This window comes from Carex rostrata, chromosome 13, assembly GCF_964058835.1.
Source record: "Carex rostrata chromosome 13, lpCarRost1.2, whole genome shotgun sequence".
Classification (NCBI taxonomy): Eukaryota; Viridiplantae; Streptophyta; class Magnoliopsida; order Poales; family Cyperaceae; genus Carex; species Carex rostrata.
In genome coordinates, this window is record NC_135930.1 from 2,590,871 (window position 1) to 2,612,427 (window position 21,557).

The 21,557-nt window shown below is 37.8% G+C and overlaps 2 protein-coding genes across 9 annotated transcripts; both read left to right on the forward strand.

Annotated features, from left to right (window-relative positions):
• Window positions 1–1,719: 1,719 nt before the first annotated feature.
• Window positions 1,720–20,332, forward strand: LOC144564016 (ABC transporter B family member 4-like). Its single transcript, XM_078313499.1, has 13 exons — window positions 1,720–2,005; window positions 7,129–7,183; window positions 13,328–13,503; window positions 13,680–13,901; window positions 14,240–14,478; window positions 15,216–15,445; window positions 15,904–16,199; window positions 16,343–16,616; window positions 17,249–17,852; window positions 17,962–18,190; window positions 18,291–18,557; window positions 18,942–19,205; window positions 19,475–20,332. Exons 1-13 carry the CDS (start codon window positions 1,745–1,747, stop codon window positions 20,111–20,113), a joined length of 3,756 nt encoding a protein of 1,251 aa, XP_078169625.1. The 5' UTR covers window positions 1,720–1,744; the 3' UTR covers window positions 20,114–20,332.
• Window positions 2,271–5,025, forward strand: LOC144564017 (eukaryotic translation initiation factor 3 subunit F-like). 8 transcript variants are annotated; one of them, XR_013514534.1, is made up of 6 exons: window positions 2,271–2,735; window positions 2,822–2,900; window positions 3,845–3,908; window positions 4,409–4,483; window positions 4,563–4,655; window positions 4,858–5,022. XR_013514534.1 is itself a non-coding variant. In XM_078313502.1 (5 exons), the coding sequence occupies exons 1-5, from the start codon at window positions 2,529–2,531 to the stop codon at window positions 4,564–4,566; spliced, it is 429 nt and encodes a 142-aa protein (XP_078169628.1). In that variant the 5' UTR covers window positions 2,271–2,528; the 3' UTR covers window positions 4,567–5,025. The 8 variants fall into 8 exon arrangements, 4 of the variants coding, with proteins under 4 accessions (XP_078169628.1, XP_078169629.1, XP_078169627.1 ...); XR_013514532.1 differs by having other exon boundaries at window positions 4,409–4,655; window positions 4,858–5,025; XR_013514535.1 differs by lacking the exon at window positions 3,845–3,908 and having other exon boundaries at window positions 4,858–5,021.
• Window positions 20,333–21,557: the final 1,225 nt, after the last annotated feature.

Genomic DNA, 21,557 nt, shown 5'->3' on the forward strand with positions numbered 1-21,557 from the left:
TAATCATTCTATATATTTCGAAAGTAGCAAATTAATTTTTGAAGTTAGAAAATTTCTTAGAGATTAAATGCTTGTTTATATCGAGAAAGAAATAGTTAATAAGAATAGCTTAGATGAGATTATTGTCGAATTTGATCTTTTAGAAAAGCGTAGGTCTAAATTAAATTAATATAAAAAAAACAAGGTTCTAAATAGCGTTTATTGCATCATAGCGGGGAGCCTCCAAAAAAAGTTATAGCGAAAGCTATGCCACATAGCGTTTTTTTTATTTTTATAAAAATTATATTATATATTTGTACTAAATATCAACATTATTTAGTCTCGTAGAACAATAAATAATACCAAATTAATTAAAAAATTATAATATTTATATTGAACCAATACAAAGTCCAAATTGCGACTCAAAATATCCATAGTAATACTAATATCATAAACTATCGATTTTTTTCTATTCAAAATATCTTCAACATCATAACATAATTTATCTTTTTTCTATTTAAATTTCAAAATAACCTAGAAATTGAAAAGAAAAAAAAATTCAAACTTGTAGTAAAATAAACATATGATCCTTGAAGAAATTCTTTTTAGCCCCTAAAATTTTCATAATTTAGCAATTATTTATTTGATTTATCATCAGTTAAAAAAAAACCAAGAGCAAAATGAAAAAAATTATTATAGCGGACCTGAATTTGATATAATGTAATATTCATCAAAATTAAACAATATCTTCACCATTTATTTATTTTAAAGCCCATATAAATTGAAAAAAAAAAACAGCTCATGTTGCATAGCGCGCGCTATTTGTGCTATATAGCGGACCGCTATTACCGCTATAGCGTCCGTAGCTCAAATAGCGTGTGTTAATGCTATAACTTAGCGTTTAGAGTCCAAAAAAAACTATAGCGGCGTTATAGCGCGCTATTTAGAACACTGTAAAAAAATGATGTTTGAATATACTATTTTTTTATTTTGTTAAATATGTTATTTACTGGTGTTTGTTAATAATCGTAAGTTTTATAAAATCAAATAGTGAAAAATCATATTATTTTGTATTTTATAGATTTTGATTTTGATTATAATATTTTTTGAGTATATCATATTTAGTCTATTAGCCTCTCTATATTCAAAGTTGAGTTCCGCTCCTGACTTCAACTATGATTAAAAATTAAACTAACTAAAATCACCATCGGTTCTCCATTTAGTTTCCGATAGTTATAGGCAAGACAAAATACCATAGGCAGCAGATTAAATTGGAAACCAAATTACCATGGGTTTATAGATATTTCTACCGATAGCAATCAAAGTCAACTTCAACGGTTTGACTCAAATCGATGGGAAAAGCCAAAATCCCGCGGCCTTTGTTTGTCTTCAATCTCAACAAATAATTTAGCAGTTAGCACTAATTAAAGTCAAAGTCAACGGGTTGACTCAAACCGATGGGAAAAGCCAAAAACCTGCGGCTTCTTTGTTTGTCTTCAATCTCAACAAATAATTTAGCACTAATTTCTTTTATTAATCGAGCGCTGTTATATTACTAATCGAGCTCTGTGAAATGAAGCAGCGGCTTCATCTTTTATGTTGACTTCTCTCCCTCTTAGCACACCATTAAGTAATCAACAGCTCCACTTAACATATAAAAGTATAAAACAATAATTAAATCTAATTAGCTACCCCTTTATAAACCTCTCCGTACTCTGATTCAAGTGGAATCAAATCCACTACACACTATCCGGAAGAACAAACCATGGGAGGAAAAGATACAGAAGAGAAGAAAGAGGAGGGCAATGGAGTTAAGAAAGAGGAGAGCAATGGAGCCGAGGGGAAGGTGTCCTTATTCGAATTGCTCCAGTTCGCCGATGGCTATGACGTGCTGCTGATGGTGGTGGGGTCCATCTCAGCACTGGCTAATGGCATCTCTCAGCCCATGATGACCTTCATTTTCGGCCAGCTGATCGATGCCTTTGGTGGTGCCACCTCAAGCGACGTTCTCAATCGAGTCAACTCGGTATGTTCCTTGTGACTATTGCGTTATTGGATTATTTTCTTTTTCAAATTTTTTTAAGTACTATTTGTTCCTCTATTATTCATGTAAGGAGAAACATAAAAGACATGCAATTCAGATATTTTTCAAGATATCTCATATTTTGCGTGACTGACGTGTCTGGTGCCTATTCAAGGATAGCGCAGGGCACTACAGCAAAACAGTTCATTTGGGACCGATATTTGAGACCAATCTATTTGCCGGACGCAGAAAAAACAAAAAAATAAAAACAAAAAAAGTAACGGGGACGGATTTGGCTCCCCAGCCTTCTGGGACCGGCGCCCAGCGCCCAAACCTTCTGGGACCGATTTGGCCCGGTCCCAGAAGGGTCCCCCTCAAAAATCCAGTGCAAAAGTCTCTCTCTCTGTATCCCACGTTTTACCTAGGGTTAGCCCCCAAAAAAAAGAAAAAAAAGAAACGGCGATGGCAATGGCGGCTGTGAAAAGGAAAGAGAAAAGAACACTAGAAGCAAGATATCGAAACAAAAATGGCGATGGCGGCTGTAAAAAGTAGCAAGCAAACGGTGCTGCAGCGTGCAGGTACGGGGCCGAGCATGAGCGCGCGGATCCACCCGGTGGTCCTGTTCAACATCTGCGACTCGTATGTGTACCGCCTCCTTGGATCCACCTCCCCTGACGGCACCGTCGAAATTAAGAACTCCTACGTCGTTCCCCATAACGAGTCCGCTGATCAGGTCGCTCCTCTTTTTTCCTTTTTTTTAAGTTTCATTTTGTATGAGATGCATCTGAAATGCTAAAGGGAATGTTTGTTGTTTCTTAGGTTGCGTTGGATATTGATTACCACCATAATATGTTCGCTTCGCACCAAAAGGTCAATCCCAAGGAAGCCTTGTTGGATGGTAATTTCATAGTCTCTATTTTATGTTTGTTTATATTTAGCACATGATTAATTGATGAATTCAGATAGTTAGTTGAGATTGTTATAGACTTGTTGTAATTAAATTTGTTAATATTATTAATGAGTGACTGTGGAAAATTGGGAACAAAGATGCGAAATGATCGATGGATTTGTCTGTGATTTTTTTTTTACTAGTGGTTTCACTTGCAAAATTTTTTTCTCTACAACCGGGTCGGATCCAATTACTGGGGTTAACGGGTCGAAATATATATCCTGGGGTCAACATGGTGCTGGTACCATATAATCAATTAATGAACTTTAAACACCACTGATACCATCTTATGGAGTCCAAGATAGTTAAATTTGTTCTCTTTTTTCATTTTTCATATTTCTTTTCAGTTATTGTTGTTTTATTTTACTTCTTAGCCCTTGTAAATATATTTATAGTTTATTTTATTTCTTCACTGGTACTAGCTTGTAAAATTTGAGTTTAATTTGCTCTAGGTGCAGTACTTCAAAATGAAATGATGATGGTGTATTTTAAACTCCAATTAGCTTGATTTTCTTTCTTTTTTGATAGGTTTTTTTTTTTATTTTGATTCTTGCTCGGATTATGCAATTGACATGCTATTTGATATGTTTATTATGGTTAGTAAAGGTTTGAGTTGTCAAAATATTTTGTTATGCCTAAACCATAATTGAGTCTTGTTGATTTTTATTAAAACTTCAATTTAGCTTGATTCTCTTTTCTTTTTTGTTAATTTTTTTATTTTGATTCTTATTCGGATTATGCAATGTGTTTAGATTTTAGTTAGTAAAGAGTTGGGAAATGATAGACGGGCAAGAATGGGGGCAGCACTGGGAGAGAGAAAGACATAATAAATTAGTCTATTTCTTTTATTTTTAATCCTGACTATTCAATTTTAATCAACGGTGGAAATTCAGAATTACAGGGTCCTGTAATTCTCCTTGGAATTACAGCAGATGCGGACGTGTTCTTTTTACCTAGGTACAGTAAAGTGCCCTTTTCAATTTCAGCTTCTAGTTCTTTTTACCATTTTTCTGTACCAGTAAAGTGCTTTTTTTATTTTTCTTTGTATTATTGACTGGTACATAGGTACTAAGCTCAGTGAGCATGCTTATAGAACTGGTTGAAGTTTAACACATGTTTTAGGGGTTTTAGTTAGAGCTTTTTATTTTTTATTTTTTACATTTTCTTGTCAGTCAAATTAGCTCAAACTACAACTATCAGAAATGACAAATTTGTTCCTTTCTTCTTTTTATTTTTATATCTGAAATTAGCTTATGTCATGGACTATTATTCTTACAATTAATTAAAGGAACTTTGTAATGTATTCATTAATTAAAGAAAAAATTTAGCTGTAATATGAATATGAAAAACTAAAAAGGAGAGCAACATCTTTTTTTCTTTTGTTACCATAATTAAAGTAGATTCTGATTTGGACTTTATGGTTATATTTTCCTTTCCTTTTAATTTTCTTTTTCAAGGTACCACCCAGAAGAGCAACAATTTCCCTTTTTTCAATTTCACCAAGTTTTCACAAATTGCCCGGCAAGTGACAGGTTTCTCTTTCTCATTCTTAGTTCATGTATTACAGCATAGTTTGGTGCAACTAGTTATTCCTTGCTTTTTCCATTGTAGATGAAGGCGGCATATAAAAGAAAAGTGATGGAGTCACATCCTGACCTTTTCCCGGTACATCAGAAATCTCAAGTTGAGACTGAATTTAATCAGGTTTTTGTTACCACCTAAAAGGGCCTAATTTTATTTTACAAATAAACACATACCTACTTAAATTTAATCTTTAGATTTTTGGTATTTTATACAACAGAATCTCCAAATGATATTTGTGCATGATATTTGTTGTATGCGTGTTTTTGGATACATATATCCTTATCATTTACTACACTGAATTTTAGTTATGTTTATTTCATAGGTGAAAGACTTGGAAATCAGACAGGAGGTAATTGCATAAAGCAGATTCATAGTGTTTTAAATATTCCAAGCTTATTGCTTATGTACTATTTTTTGCACCCTAATTTTGATCAGCAACCTATTTATACTTTAGATATTTCGTATTTGATGTTTATGTAGTATTTTAGATATTTAATGTTTATGTTGTTTTGTGAATTGCTTGGTACGTATCAATTAAATTGCTTGTGAATTGTTTAATATTGGATGTTAAATGCTTGTAAATTATGTTTCATACCAATTGGGGAGGGAGAAAATTATATAACAAAATGTGTTTAATGTTATATTTGTTTGGTACATTTTGTACCAATTGGGAAAATAAAAATAACAAAAAATACCAAAAAAAAAAATAACCTTCTGCGACCGAGTTGGGACCCTTCTGTGATCGCCCAATGGGTCTCTGATAGGTCTCTAGCCACGTCAGCGTATAACATCAGTGATGGATCTCATCGGTCGCTGAAGGGGTCATCTGTGACCGGCGTCATACCCTTCAGAGACCGGTGACGTCAGTAGGGAAGTCATCAGTGACGAAGCAACTGCGACCGGATCTTCTGCAACCCATTTTGGTCATCTGGGACCAACTCCCCCCTTCTGCGACCGGCGCTTCATCCATCTGCGACCCATTTGGCCGGTCGCAGAAGAGTATTTTTGCTGTAGTGGGGGCTAGTATTATTTGAGCTTTGAGATATTGGTGCAGAACATATTTGAACGGTTAAGATTTTCCAAAAAATCATGCAAAATATGAGATATCTCAGACAATACGAATTCATGGCGCGGTAGGTCTAGCGAGTCTCAAATCTCTATTTCATGATTTGCTGAAGCAGGTTCTGTTTTGAATCACTGATCAGTAGACCCCACGAAAATTGAAGTTGTCTGGTTTTGAACTCCGTCTGGATTGCGGTGACTTGCAATGTTACCAGGTACCAATGTTATCAGAACCGGACCGGACGTCGACCCGGTAAAGCTCCGGTTTAACGGTTCACTGGCCAGACCGATGGTTCAACCGGTTTGATTGCTAATTTTTTAAATACTTACATATTTATTTATAAGATATAATTATTATTATAAATAATTATGTTTTATGTAATAAAATTTCCAATATACATATTAATATTAACAATGTACTATAAAAGTAAATTTATATATTAAGAATAATTATTTTTTATTAGAAAATAATATATCTATTGTAGCTCAAATGTAAAACTTATTGTTAGAATTAGTAAAACAATTAAATAAAATATTATGAAATATTTTTTTCATCGAAGAAATTTTATATTTTATACTTCATAAATAAATTGAATAACTACATAGAAATTCTTTAGTTTTTGTAATCAAGTGAACCCCTAATGATCCATATTAGAATTAATATTTAGTTTATAAAAAAATAATATTGCAACAAATGTTGGATTATTCTTAAACACATAATTGTTCACAAAAGTATGTTACAAAATATAAATGACTACACAAAGTTAGCCACAGAATAATACACATTAGATTCCACTTTTTTTCTTAAAAAGTTGTTCCCTTTTCTCCTCAAAAGTTGTTCCTTTCCATTCAAAATTGAAAATAGTCACATGACAACAATGGACAAAAAACCAATATAAAACCGATTTTTTTTTGCTTTTACTCCGGTTTTTTATATGAAATCGGTCGGTTTAATTAAATATATCCAGTTCTATTGCATATCCGGTCCAAATAGCAAACCAAACCGTAAACCTGTCCGGTTCCGGTTTATTCCGGTCGAACCGGCCGGTCCGGTCCGGTTTTGATAACAGTGCCAGGTACACATATATCTACAAAGAATAAACCACAGGAAATTATGATAAAGCTTTTTTTTTTTCCGTCCTTGGAGCTGTAAAATTGACATATATATAGGAAAGTAAAGATGTTTACTTATTAATATTCAATTTTAAAATGTCAAGTTGTCAACCTTCTTTATTCTGGAGAATCTTTCCAAACCAAATAGATTATGCGCCTATGAATCTTATTTCCAACGAATTTGACCCAAGTCACATGCATAAACATATCTCATACAGCTGTTATTGTGATTCAAATACATAAAAACAAAAATAAAAAGAACTAGGGGTTTGAAATCCAGATAGGAGTTCTTTATAGATGATTAAAAAAAGTTGGTATGCTAGACTTCTACTTTTCGTATTCTAAAAAAAAAGTACATAAAAAATAATTTTGTTATGGACGAGGGGTATCTTACAGATATTAATAATTTATTTTGCAGTCTGTGTTGAACTTTGTCTATTTAGCGATTGGAACTGGTATAGCGGCAACTCTCCGTAAGTATTATTTTATAATAGGGAGAATTTCATATATACCACTCAAAAACTGTGAAATTACGTATTTACCATCCAAATTTCTATAATTACATATTTACCATCTAAAAATGAAATAACTCACATATTTACCCAATTAATCAAAAAATGAGATTAATTAAGTTTAAGTTAATATAAAATATAATAAATAAGTTATAAAGAAATAGAAAATATGTCTAAAATGAATTGCAATTTTATTTCATGTTTCCTTCATGCCTTATAGGCGTTACATCTTACCAACGAGTCCCTACAATTCACTATAATTCACTTCTTACTAAAACGACCCTGTAATTTCTCTATAATGCAATAAACATAAATCTCAACACTCCTCTTCAAGATGGGCAAAAGATATCCATCAAGCCCATCTTGTCACAAAACCTATCTAGATCTATTGAGCTAAGTCCTTTGGTGAGGTGGTCAGCTACTTGATCTCTAGTAGCTACATGACTCAGCTCCAATAGTCCACTTTCTAGCTTTTCCTTTATGAAGAATCTATCGATCTTCACATGCCTGGTTCTGTCATGCTGCAGATGATTGTTGGCAATGCTGATCGCTGACTTGCTATCGCACCACAATTTCATTTTAGCTCCATGATTCACCTTGAGCTCTTCCAACAACCTCTTCAGCCACACCATCTCCGCAACTCCCAATGCCATAGCCCTGTACTCGGCTTCTACTGTTGATCTCGCAACAACTGGCTGCTTCTTGCTCTTCCAAGAGACCAAGTTACCCCCTACGAACATGCAATAGCCAGCTGTGGACCTCCTGTCATCTTGGCAACTGGCTTAGTCAGAGTCACAATAGCCCTCAATGTTCATGTGCCCATTCTGCCTAAAAATCAAGCCCTTCCCCGGTGCACTCTTCAGGTACCTCAGAATGTGATACACTGCTTCCATATGGCCCTTTCTAGGGTCATGCATGTAGCGGCTCACTACGCTCACTGCAAATGAGATATCGGGACGAGTATGTGTCAAATAGATCAATCTGCCTACCAGTCTCTGGTATCTCTCACGATCAACCTGTTCTCCTGCCTCTGTACTTATCTTGGCCTTCACATCAATTGGAGAAACTGCAGGCCTGCACCCCAACATGCCTGTCTCTGTAAGCAAGTCTAGGACATACTTCCTTTGGGATAGAACAATCCCCTCTGCTTCACAAGCCACCTCAATCCCAAGGAAGTACCTAAGCTGTCCCAGATCCTTCACCTCAAATTCCTTCCCCAATTTTGCCTTCAACTGTGCAATCTCCCCCTCATCATCCCCGGTAATGATCATATCATCAACGTACACAGCCAGCATAGTAATGTGACCACCATGTTGCTGAGTAAACACCGTGTGGTCAGCATTGATCTGCTGATAGCCCATGCCTACTATAGCCTTCCTGAACCTATCAAACTAGGCCCGAGGGGACTGCTTCAACCCATAGAGCGACTTCTTGAGCCTGTACACCTTACCCACTGTCTGGTTTGTGCCAAACCCTGGTGGAACCTCCATGTACACCTCCTCCAACAAATCACCATGAAGAAATGCATTCTTCACATCGAGTTGGTGTAACTGCCATCCCTCATTCACTGCCATGGAAACCAATGTCCTCACTGTGCTCATCTTCGCCACGGGTGCAAAAGTCTCATCATAGTCAATGCCATAAGTCTGACTGTACCCCTTCGCTACCAGCCGAGCCTTGTAGCGCTCAACCAGACCCTTTGGATTCTGCTTTACTGTGAAGACCCACTTGCATCCAACAGTTTTCTTGCCTGGTGGCAGCGACACAAGTTCCCAGGTTTTGTTCTTGCAAAGGGCACTGAGCTCTTCTAACACGGCTGCTTTCCACTTCGGATCTCCTTTAGCAACCTGCCAATATTTAGGAATAGAGACAGTGTCTAATGATGCAATGAACGCTCTATGTACTGGTGATATGTGTGAGTAAGAGACAAACTGAGCAATCTCATGCGGAAAACCATATCGGTCAGGAGGAATGCCTGCATTCTCGCAAGTAGTCCTTCTTACTGATAGGGGAGTGGGAGGAGTAGAGAGAGGAATCATAGCACCTGTGTATTATGAGTCTGAGGTGGACGGTGTAAGTGTCTCAAGAGTCTGAGTAGGCAGGGACAAGGGACTTGGCACAGGTGGCACTGTAGGCACGGCTCCCTCACTCTGCTTATTTCTTCTCACATATACCTCACGGTATCTCGACTCCCCTTGAGCCTGAGTTCTACCACCTTCGGGTCCATTCCTCACAACTTCCGGCTCAGCTACAGCCGAATCCTCCTTTTACGGCTCATCCCTGGCCGAATCCTCCTTTTCCGGCTCAACCCTAGCCGAGTTCTCCTTTTCCGGCTCAACCATAGCCGAATCCATCAGTGGGCAAGGAATACCACCCACACTCACTATCCTCCTCTCACATACACTACTACTCTCCCCCTCTCGCCTCATGCCTCCTGTATCGAGCGAGTCTCCAAAGGGTGATATAGTCTCTAAGGAGTAGTAAGGTTCGAGCTCGCGAAATGTAACATCTATACTCACAAACAATCTCCTCTCTACTGGACTCCAGCACACATAACCCTTTTGAGTACCAGAGTAACCCACAAAGATGCATTTCACCACTCTGGGATCCAACTTTCCCACTGTTGGTCTGTTGTCTTTTACAAAGCACACACAACCAAATACCTTTGGAGAAAAAATATCCCCATTATCTCCTTTTAACATCACACACGGAGTCTGCCAGTCCAACACTCTAGATGGCATTCTGTTGATCAATTGTGCGGCTGTCTGGACTACTTGTCACCACAAATGTTTCGGAACATTCATGGAGATCATCATACACCGGGCTACCTCCAACAAGTGTCTATTCTTCCTCTCTGCCACTCCATTTTGTGCTGGTGTGTAAGGGCACGTGGTCTGATGATGTATCCCATGAACTGACAAATACTCCTCGAATGCCTTGTTTGTATATTCGGTCCCATTATCGGATCTCAGTGCCTTCACCACAGGACCATGCTGAGTCTGAGCTGCCTTATAGAAATCCTTGAAGCAAGCAAGTACATCACTTTTGTTCTTCATCAAGTACAACCATATGACACGAGAATAACAATCGATGAAAGTCACAAAAAAGCTATATCCATCATCGAAGTTGTTGAGCAAGGCCCCCATACATCCGAGTGTACCAGATCAAAGGTATGAGAACTACTTCTTGAGTTTACATACGAACTCCTTATATGCTTCCCAAACTCACATCCATCACACACAAGTTTCTGTTTGTCAGCTTTCTCATACTTTAATGGATACAAACGTTCCAGTAGGCTGAAGGAAGAGTGCCCCATCCGCCGATGAATCAGAAGCAACTCATCCTCCACACTCACCCCAGATCCTCCTGCCCCCACTCTATCGACCACAGATGCCAGCGCTGTGTCCATCCCTTTTCTATCCATGTACCACAACCCATCACGCCATGTGCCCGTCCCAAGTATCTGACCTGTCCCTTTCTCCTGAAAGACCATCTTCGGAATATCAAAGGTTATAATGCATTTCTACTCACGAATAATAGCACTAATAGACACCAAGTTTATGGGAAAGGAAGGAGCATGCAACACATTGGTCAGAGTCACTGAATCGGTACATCTAACAGTACCCTTACCAACCACAGGCTGGACCGTACCATCGGTTGTCTGAATGCTATCTTTGACTACTAGATGAGTATAGGAAGAAAACTCCTTAGCAGCACCAGTCACATGGCGAGATGCACCAGAGTCTACTATCCAATCCGATGATCTAGTAGTGGGTATAGCTTTAAGAGCAAGTGTGTCAGCGACCACACTCTTCCTCTCACTTGCTCCTTTTTGCCTTCTCCTGACTATCTCCATGATCAGATCCTCCTCTGATAACCCCACAATAGCTTCTTTCACTTCCTTTGCAACCATCAGATTTACCCGGTGGCCTCCTCTTCCACCTCTTCGGCTCCCACAGCCGCGTTCACAGTTCCCAGACTGCCCCCTACCACCTGCATTTATCTCATTTGGTGACTTAGGGCAAACCTTGATCAGATGACTTGTTTCCCCGCAGTTGTAACACATGCGAGTCTCCCCGTGGGCATCTATCATACCTGATCTCGAGGCGACCAAAGCTGATCGCGCACCTGGAGGTCCACTTGGCTCAGCATGTATCCTCATGTGACTCTCCTCCTACATCATCTCAGTAATGACATCATTGGTCGAGATACTAGCTCCCTGTATGAGCCCAACCACAACCTTTAGAATCTCCGGATTCACCTGCGTCAGTATCTCCGGACCCCCTTTACTTCCCAAACTCCCATCATTCATCGACATCTTCTCTCAAAGGATCCAAGTCTTGATCACACACATCACACAGATCACACGCGACTTCCTTCCTTTTCTTGATTCGATCTCCCGATCTCTCATAAACACCCGATCTTGCACCCTCAAGACGGATCTAAATCATCTCCCCCTTTCTTCTTCTCTTCCTTGACCCGATCTTGACCTATCTCATCAAGATTCGAGCCCAAACACGATTGAAAGCCCGATCTAATCTCGCTTCTCGGGTATCGTGGGGTTTAGGCCCCCCACGCCGGCCAAATCAACAAAAAACTACCTTTTAGAGGTTGGCCGGCCTGGAAAAGAAGAAAAAACGGCCAAAGAGAAGAAGAAAAGAGAGAGAGGAGGTGGCTGGTGGTCTTGGGGCGGAGCTAGACGGAGCTACAGTGCTCGGCCGAGAGAGGGAAAGGCAGGGCAGAAGGAGAGAAGGTGGAGCAGAGCGGAGCGGAGAGAGGTCCGGCCGGAGACCTAGGTGGCTGAACTGAGCAGATCAGGTGGAGCCGATCAGATCTAGGTCAGATCGGGCCAGAGCATGGCGGCTCCGGTGTTGACCAGTACTGACCTAGGCGGAGGTAGGCGGGACCAGGCGGAGCTCCGGTGACGCTCAGGCGGCCCTGGCAGAGGCAGAAAGAGGTATGTGCTATAGTACCGCGAGATTGCTACAGTAGCCGTGTTTTTAGGTTTTTTTTTTCAGCTCTGATACCATAAAGAAATAGAAAATATGTCTAAAATGAATTGCAATTTTATTTCATGTTTCCTTCATGCCTTATAAGCGTTACATCTTACCAATGAGTCCCTACAATTCACTATAATTCACTTCTTACTAAAATGACCCTGTAATTTCTCTATAATGCAATAAACATAAATCTCAACAAGTTATTTAGTCTTTTATTCTTCTTTGTCCCTCCTCTTCTGCGCACATATTTTCCTCCCGTCTTTTTGACATAACTTCTCATTTTTGCTGAAAATATCTCCTTATCTCGTCTCTCTTGCTTAAACTCAAAGAAGTGGCAGTAGACTCGGATATAAGGATTCTAACTCCACCTTGATCGTCGAAAAATAAGGTAACCATTCCAACTTTTCCAACAAATTAACTCATACTGAATTCGATGCTGATATCGCAACCGGTTATCAAAGTAGTAACTGAGTTTGAGAATCTGTATTTTGTTACTGGCACAGTTTAGAATATCTGTTTTTAATCTTTTATATTGGGTATAAAAGAGAAAGGTTCTAAGAAAATAAAGAGAGAGTGCTAAATTAATCCTTGATTAATTATAATTTTAAGAAAATTAAACAAAATTAATTTGAATTTTAGGTATATTTGATATATACTAAAATTATATTGGATAAATATGTGAGATATTTGATTTTTAGATGGTAAATGTGTAATTACAAAAATTTGGATGATAAATACGTAATTTCACAGTTTTTAAGTGGTATATATGAAATTCTCCCTTTATAATATAAGATATATATCATTATCTCATAGTACTTGATATTTATTTCAGGAAGATATTCGGTACTGCATCTATGAAAAATGACAAAGCAAACAAAACACCACATGCGCTCTGAAAGGCTACATAATTTCACTAAAACAAGAAAAAAATAAAGAAAGGCTAGATACATAAATACCAGTTATATACCTTATTGGATATGGATCATATCTGATAATATACTAGCTTTTAAGTTGCAAAATGTGTTGAAGCTGCCACTTGGTTATTCTGTTATCTGTAAATATAGTCTGTTAATTAATGATAGAAAGGAATGTTAATGTTTGATAGAGGTTGCGTGTTGGACTATGACTGGAGAAAGACAAGCTACCCGAATTCGGGGTTTGTACCTAAAAGCAGTACTGAGGCAAGATATTGCTTATTTTGACAAGGAGATGACTACAGGCAAGGTTACAGGTCGAATTTCATCTGACACAGTACTAATCCAAGATGCTATTGGTGAAAATGTCAGATATCTTTTCTCCTACTGTGTATTTTTCATCCTACTTTTCTCCTAATTTAATCCTTCCCAATACCAAATCATTTTCTTGGTAAAATAGAGAGGGTTTATATGTTCCTAAGCTTTGTATTTCTCTAATAAAAATAATAAAATATGAAGTTTTCTTGCAACAAAAACATTTAGGTGGGAAAATGCCTACAACTAGTGTCAACATTTATAGGAGGATTTGTGGTTGCATTCATAAAGGGATGGCTCCTCTCTCTTGTTATGCTATCGAGTATTCCACCAGTCGTATTTGCTGGTGCAGCTACAGCAATTGTGATATCTAAAGTCTCGAGCAAGGGACAAGCCACTTATAGTGATGCTGGGAGTGTGGTTGAGCAGACTCTTAGTAATATGAAAACGGTGGGTATAAATCTTTTGATTTTTCTAAGAGCTCATCTGGTACTACTAATGCAAAGAAAAGGCCTTGGCACCACAATGGAATGTGCATTGGTATTTCCACAAATAACCTTAATATATTTCTGTACTCAACAAGCAGGATACTGATTGCCCTCTTGTTCAATTGAGTTCTACTTAAAAGCAATTAAACCCTCGTCTGCAGAAAGGGTCTTACTTAAACCCAATTTAGCCCCAAATACCATTTGGTTCAGAAATTAGGTCCATAGTTAACCCAAATTGGCCTACAATTATGCCTTTTATATGTGATCTAGTAACATACTTCTATTTTTCTATTTCAAAAGGTTGCCTCGTTCAATGGAGAGAACAGAGCTGTCTTACTCTATGACAAACACATAAGTAAGGCCTACCAAGCCACTGCAAAAGAAGGTGCTGCTAATGGGTTTGGCATAGGATCTGTTTTCCTAATCTTCTTCGGTAGTTATGGTCTCGCCATATGGTATGGTGGTCAGCTCATTATAAACAAAGGATACAGTGGAGGCACAATTATGAGTGTTTTATTTGCAGTCATGACTGGTGCCTCGTAAGTCTTGTTTTCCTGCTGTTATTTGTTTTTGAAACTTTTTCTTTCTGCTATTTGTTTGTAAAGGTAAGATGATGAAAACAAGATACTGTAACTCTTGTGCTTTTGTACTGGCTTGCTTGCAATACCAGCCCTAGTACAAATACGAGAGCAAGATAAAAATTTTCAATGGATAATGCAAGCTAACCCAAAAAATTACCTTCTAGGCTCATTGGTATGTAGCTGTGGTCCTCTGAAAAATGTATGCCAGGAGTTATTTTAATCTACTAACCATAAAAAGAGATGGGTGGGGATGGTGCGGACTGCGGAGGGAGTAGAGCTGGGCGATTAGGTTTTTTCTCATTGAGAAGAAGGGTCGGGGCAGAACGGCGATTAGGTTTTTGTGCATCCCAGCGAAAAAATTTGGGTCGGCGTGAGGGTTTTGGCCTTAGACGGGGTTTTGGGAGATCAGCACGTGGGAGGGTTTTGGTCTGGCGCCCAATTTTGGGGGGCTTTTTTGTATGGTCGCCAATAATTTTGGGGGTTTTTTTTTTTTGAAAAAAGGACTTTCAGAGACCGGGAATGTCGCCGGTCGCTGATAATATTTTTTGCTATAGTGAACCATAAAAAGAGAAAAAGATGAGCGCGCTGGATAAATCAACCAAAATCCTTCTCTAGTTTTTCCATATACGTACCATCTGTAAATTTGAATTTAGCACCCTAATAATCTCTCCTTTTTCTTTTACATATGAAATAAGGTCTTTGGGCAATGCAGCTCCTTGTGTGACTGCTTTTGCTGAAGGCCGGATCGCAGCATATAGGATGTTTGAAACAATCAAGAGAAAGCCGGATATTGATGCATATGATGAAAGTGGTGTTACCTTAGAAAAAATGAACGGTGATGTCGAGCTGAGAGATGTGTATTTTAGTTATCCTGCAAGACCCGAGCAGCTAATATTTAATGGATTCTCATTGAGAGTTGACAGCGGTATGTAGTGAGATCACATATTGTGATTGAAAAAATCATTAGCCTAATGATAAAATCAGACTAATCAAATACTGCACCAAATAATTATGATACCAGAATTGGGTGTGTAGTAATGTTGAATGGTTTGTCTTAAAAAAATTTGGTGATTCGACTTTGGAGGTGAACTTTTTTAATGTTGCTTTCCCTATAATCAGGATCTCAAGTACTTGAATAATTTCACACCACTAGCGTAATAAACTAATAATAAAACCTCAACTGTTGCAGTTATGTACTATACATATCCATACTGAACCAAACAATTATAGTTCCAAATTGAGTGTAGAATGAATTGTCCTTTTAAGGAAGTTTGATATTTTAGCTCTTTTGCAAGTAGTTAATCAATGATACTGGGAAGGATCCCGCGGAAAAAAAAATGACAATCTAATATTGAATTGGGGTTTGAATTTGTCACATAATAGGTACTACAATGGCTATAGTAGGAGAAAGTGGGAGTGGGAAATCCACAGTTATAAGTTTGGTAGAGAGATTCTACGACCCACAAGCAGGAGAGGTTCTAATAGATGGTATTAATATAAAAACATTGAAGCTTGGATGGATTAGAGAACAAATTGGGCTTGTTAGCCAAGAGCCACTGTTGTTTATGACAACTATCAAGGATAATATATTGTATGGCAAAGAGGGAGCCACGCTAGAAGAGGTCACACAAGCTGCTGAGCTGGCAAATGCTGCCAATTTCATTGACAAATTGCCTGATGTAATTAACTCAAAACTCATGATATATTTGCTTCCTTTTTGCTGTTAAATACTGAAGTTTCAATATTTGTATAGTACACAACATTTTAATAATATAGCAAATCATGTTTTGACAACCAATATATTTATATTAATCCTGTCCAGGGGCTAGATACTATGGTTGGTCAGCGTGGGGCTCAACTTTCAGGGGGTCAGAAACAGAGGATTGCAATTGCAAGAGCTATCTTGAAAAACCCTAAGATCTTATTGCTTGATGAAGCCACAAGTGCATTGGATGTCGAGTCAGAGAGGATTGTGCAAGAGGCATTAAACAGAATAATGGTAGAGAGAACCACTCTTGTTGTGGCGCACCGTCTAAGCACCGTGAGAAATGCTGATTGCATCTCGGTCGTGCGCGAGGGTAAAATTGTAGAACAAGGTGAATAAAACTCTAATTCATTTTCCAAAACTTCAATATTTTCTCTTTTCTTCAGGGAACACCTCCATTTTCTTATAACTACTAGTGTTACTAGAGGGTTTCCAAATTCTCAGCCTTGTTGAAGTGCAAACAAATGTTTTACTATAAACCATGCTATTTGAAAAAAACAGTGTTTTAAAATGTCATCTCATGGATGTATGTGCCCGTAATAACTTGAGAGAAATTGATATGCTTTCGCAATGTGCAGCTTTCAATATTTGGTTGCATACAACTTATGCATCTGCATATGTGGCCTGGTTTTGCAATTTTTGTTTTCTAATTATCATAGATTTACTTTGTGAAGCTTTTTAAAGATTAAAATAACTCTTATGTTATATAATATTTGTCTTTTCTGAGAAAAAAGTCGGTAGTAGAAGGAACTGCATATGTATATCAGCATAATGGTTCATACATAAGGTAAAAAGTGGCAGTCTGCCTAGAAACTGCATACCTTTAAATTTGATTTCTGTTAGGCACAAATCATTGAGGTAGTATTGTAGAAGATTCAACATCATTATGTCAATTTTTATATTGGTATACAAGATTGAAGATAATTATCATCCTTAATTTCCCTTATATTTCCAACTATGCAGGCCCCCATGATGAGTTGATAAAAGACCCAGATGGTGCTTACTCCCAATTAATTCGCCTCCAAGAAGCTAGTCATGAGGGCAAAGATCATCATCATCATTTGTCTACAAGCAAATCATATAGCCATAGCGCATCTTTGAAACTCTCTCTCAGCCATCGCATATCAGGAGAAAGCAGCAAACACCACTCCTTCAACCTTCCCTTCGCCCCTCCTGGTCTAACACCAGATGATGAAGATGCCGACAAAAGTGCCCCTAAAAAGGCACCTGTCGGTCGACTGGTGAGTTTGAATAATCCAGAATTTCCCATTTTAATCATGGGCTCAATATCAGCTGCAGTACATGGTGTACTGTTCCCCATGTTTGGAGTGATCATAGCAAGTGCAATAAAAGCATTTTTTGAACCACCACATAAATTGAGGAAGGACACAAGGTTTTGGGCATTGATGTGTGTGGTATTGGGAATTGGATCTATTATTTCAATACCAACAGAGTACTTCTTGTTTGGGGTGGCTGGGGGGAAGCTTGTTGAAAGGATCCGGAGCTTGTCTTTCCGGAGCATAGTTCGGCAGGAGGTTAGCTGGTTTGACGATCCTGGTAACTCTAGGTCAGTAAACTAATCAAAATTTTGATTATTCTTTTAGAGTTCTTTGTTGTTTCAAATAGAAATTTTGTCCTAATTAAATTCCAATTCATTTTGTTATCTGTATTCGTAGTGGGAAAATCGGTGCGAGGCTTTCAATCGATGCTTTGAATGTTCACCGACTTGTAGGAGGTACCTTGGCATTAATTGCTCAGACCTTGGCTACTCTGATTTGTGGATTTGTGGTGGCAATGGTTGCAAACTGGCAGCTTGCCCTCATAATAACGGTTGTAATCCCATTGGTGGGTCTCCAGTTTTATGCACAAATTAAATTTCTCAAGGGATTTAGCGCTGATGCTAAGGTTAGATCAGCATTACATTTCAGAATTTCGTAACTTCAGATCCAGATACTTATTTCACACAACTATGTATGGGGGTATAAATGATTCATTTTTGTTATAGGTAATGTATGTAGAAGCAAGTCAAGTTGCAAGTGATGCAGTTGGCAGCATCCGTACTGTGGCATCATTCTGTGCTGAGAAACGTATAATAGAGACATATAACTGCAAGTGTGAAGCCCCCATGAACCAAGGTGTGCGTACAGGCTGGATCGGCGGCCTTGGTTTTGGTTTCTCTTTCTTGATGCTTTACCTAACCTATGCGCTCTGCTTTTATGTTGGAGCGAAGTTCGTGGAAAAGGACAAGGCGACATTCACTGAAGTCTTTAAGGTAATAATTGCTATTATTTACTACTCATGCCATCATAAACTTAATATTACCAGTAATACATTTACTGTTGATCCTGGTGGTTCCTTCATATTGCCAGCAAGATTCATGCATGCCAGTAGTTAGAGCTAGAGCCTTGTTACAAGGATTAACTTAATTCGTAATGGTATCTTAAGTCTGTTTTTCCAGCAACTTAAACCACATAATGAAATGAAAGAAAAAAATGAAAGATTGCCACCGGGTGGGCAGCAGCAGTAAGGTATATGCGATATTTAGTTGCAATCGGTGTTTGCTTATAACATACTATTTTAGACCTTAGGTGTATCTTTGATAGTGGAGGGAAGTTTTGTAGTGTTTTAACATACTTTTAATTGGTCAATTTGTCAGGTCTTCTTCGCACTACTTTTGGCAACTATGGGTATATCACAAACAAGTGCATTAGGCTCAAATTCAGCAAAGGCACGGGACTCTGCAATTTCTATATTTGAAATAGTTGACCGAAAGTCAAAGATTGATCCTGGTAGTGAAGAAGGACAAGTGCTAGAAAATGTAAGGGGAGATATAGAGCTGCACCATATCAGCTTTAGGTATCCGACTAGGCCTGATGTACCAATTTTCACTAACTTGTCTTTGAGCATCCCCTCGGGCAAGGTACATATGTTATGCTTCTCTATACCGTAATCTTATATTGTTAGGTACTGCCACTACATACAATTTTAAATGGAGGCCAAAATTAATTTGTACATGTCTAACAATCTATTGCTTATAATCTAGATATTATAGATAATATGAAATGTCCGGTCTTTTATGAAGATTGTGTCAATTTATAAAGATCTCCAAAATCCCAACATTGGAAATTTCCAGCTTTGGTCACCCATTATGTGCCTCTAAAATAAACAAATAGTTTTTATATTTTGCAGACTATTGCTCTAGTTGGAGAGAGCGGTAGTGGGAAATCAACAGTAATCGCACTCCTTGAACGATTCTATGACCCTGACAGTGGTACTATCTTACTAGATGGAACTGAAATCACTACGCTCAATGTTAGATGGCTTAGAAAACAAATGGGACTCGTTAGCCAAGAGCCAGTTCTGTTTGATGACACGATACGTACCAACATATCATATGGGAAAGAAGGGGAAGTCACTGAAGAAGAACTAATTGCAGTTGCTGAAGCATCCAATGCCCACCAATTTATTTCCAGTCTTCCTCAAGGGTACGACACATATGTAGGGGAGAGAGGCATACAACTATCAGGTGGCCAGAAGCAGCGTGTAGCCATAGCTAGAGCTATATTGAAAAACCCTAAGATTTTGTTACTCGATGAAGCAACAAGTGCACTAGATGCTGAGTCAGAGCATGTGGTTCAGGAGGCATTGGATAGGGTCATGGTCGGTCGTACTACTATTGTGGTTGCGCACCGGTTGTCTACCATCAAAGGTGCAGAAATCATTGCCGTGGTGAAGAATGGAGAAATTGTAGAGAAAGGAAGGCACGAGAGGCTGATGAGGATAAAAGACGGTGTTTATGTCTCCCTCGTTGAGCTGCGATCCAATTAATAATACAGCATATAGCAAAAACTGTATACATATATTTGCTGGTAAAAAGTAATTAATTTCATCCTATATATTGCTTATCAATTTTGGTAGCCAAAGCTAAAACTGCTGCTATTCATTGGTAACTATCAAGCACATGACGGAAGTTTCATATATATATGCATGTATTTTGCATTTCAATTCAGTTTTATGACTTAATTTCTAAATTTGCATTTATTTCCGCAGTGTCTTTTTCATTACAACTGTTTGTTGATCGTGTCATTTATGATTGATTAAAGAAGGTACTTTGTTGGGTTTGCTTTATATATAAAGTTGCTGATTATGATGCACGTATTTGGTTGATAGACTTGTTGAGCTTCCGGTGATGATCATTGAAACATGAAATTGTGAGAAATAATGCAAAAATGGTAATCAAGATTGGGGAGATATAACGCTAGGATGAGGAAGATTGTGAAAACTTCTCTGCTACTTTCAAAATTGCTTAATAAATAGTAAAAAAGTTTCAAAAAAATGTAAAATTTGGTCTCCAAGCACATTTCAATATGGAGAACAAGATGAACAGTTCGGATCGACGTTTTGAACTTTAAAATCGCAAAATATGAGCGTGAAGTAAAATAGTCGCTTTACTTTGCAACTCACCGTAGCCCATCTCTCTCTCTCTCTATATATATATATACTGTTTTGTTATGCCACCGTTGGATCAACAATTTTCAAAGTGGCTTAATAAATAGTAAAAAAATTCAGAAAAATGTAAAATTTGGTCTCCAAGCACAATTTAATATGGAGAACAACTTGAACGGTTCGGATCGACGTTTTGAAATTTAAAAATTTAAAAACGAATTGGTAGCACCAAAGCTCAGGAACTACCACTTTGATCTTAGCCAACCTCTATATATATATATATATATATATATAGAGTTAGGCTGGGGTGCTATGGATAGCATAGTGGCCTCTATGCTACGGCTCAATATTCGAGTTTTCAAAATCCAAACGGTCGATCCGAACTGTTCATCTTATTCTCCATATTAATATCTGCTTGGAGACCAAATTTTACATTTTTCTGAATTTTTTTACTATTTATTAAGCCACTTTGAAAATCGCTAATCCAACGGTTTTACTGTTTTGTGCAGCCACCGTTGGATCAACAATTTTGTAAAATACTTAATAAATAGTAAAAAAATTCAGAAAAATGTAAAATTTGGTCTCCAAGCAGATATTAATATGGAGAATAAGATGAACGGTTCGGATCGACCGTTTGGATTTTGAAAACTCGAATATTGAGCCGTAGCATAGAGGCCACTATGCTATCCATAGCACCCCAGCCTAACTCTATATATATATATATATATATATATATATATTTATGTAGGATTTTTTAATATAATTTACAGTAAAATATTATGGTATTATAAAATTGAGTCATTCTCATAAGAAATTTAATACGATA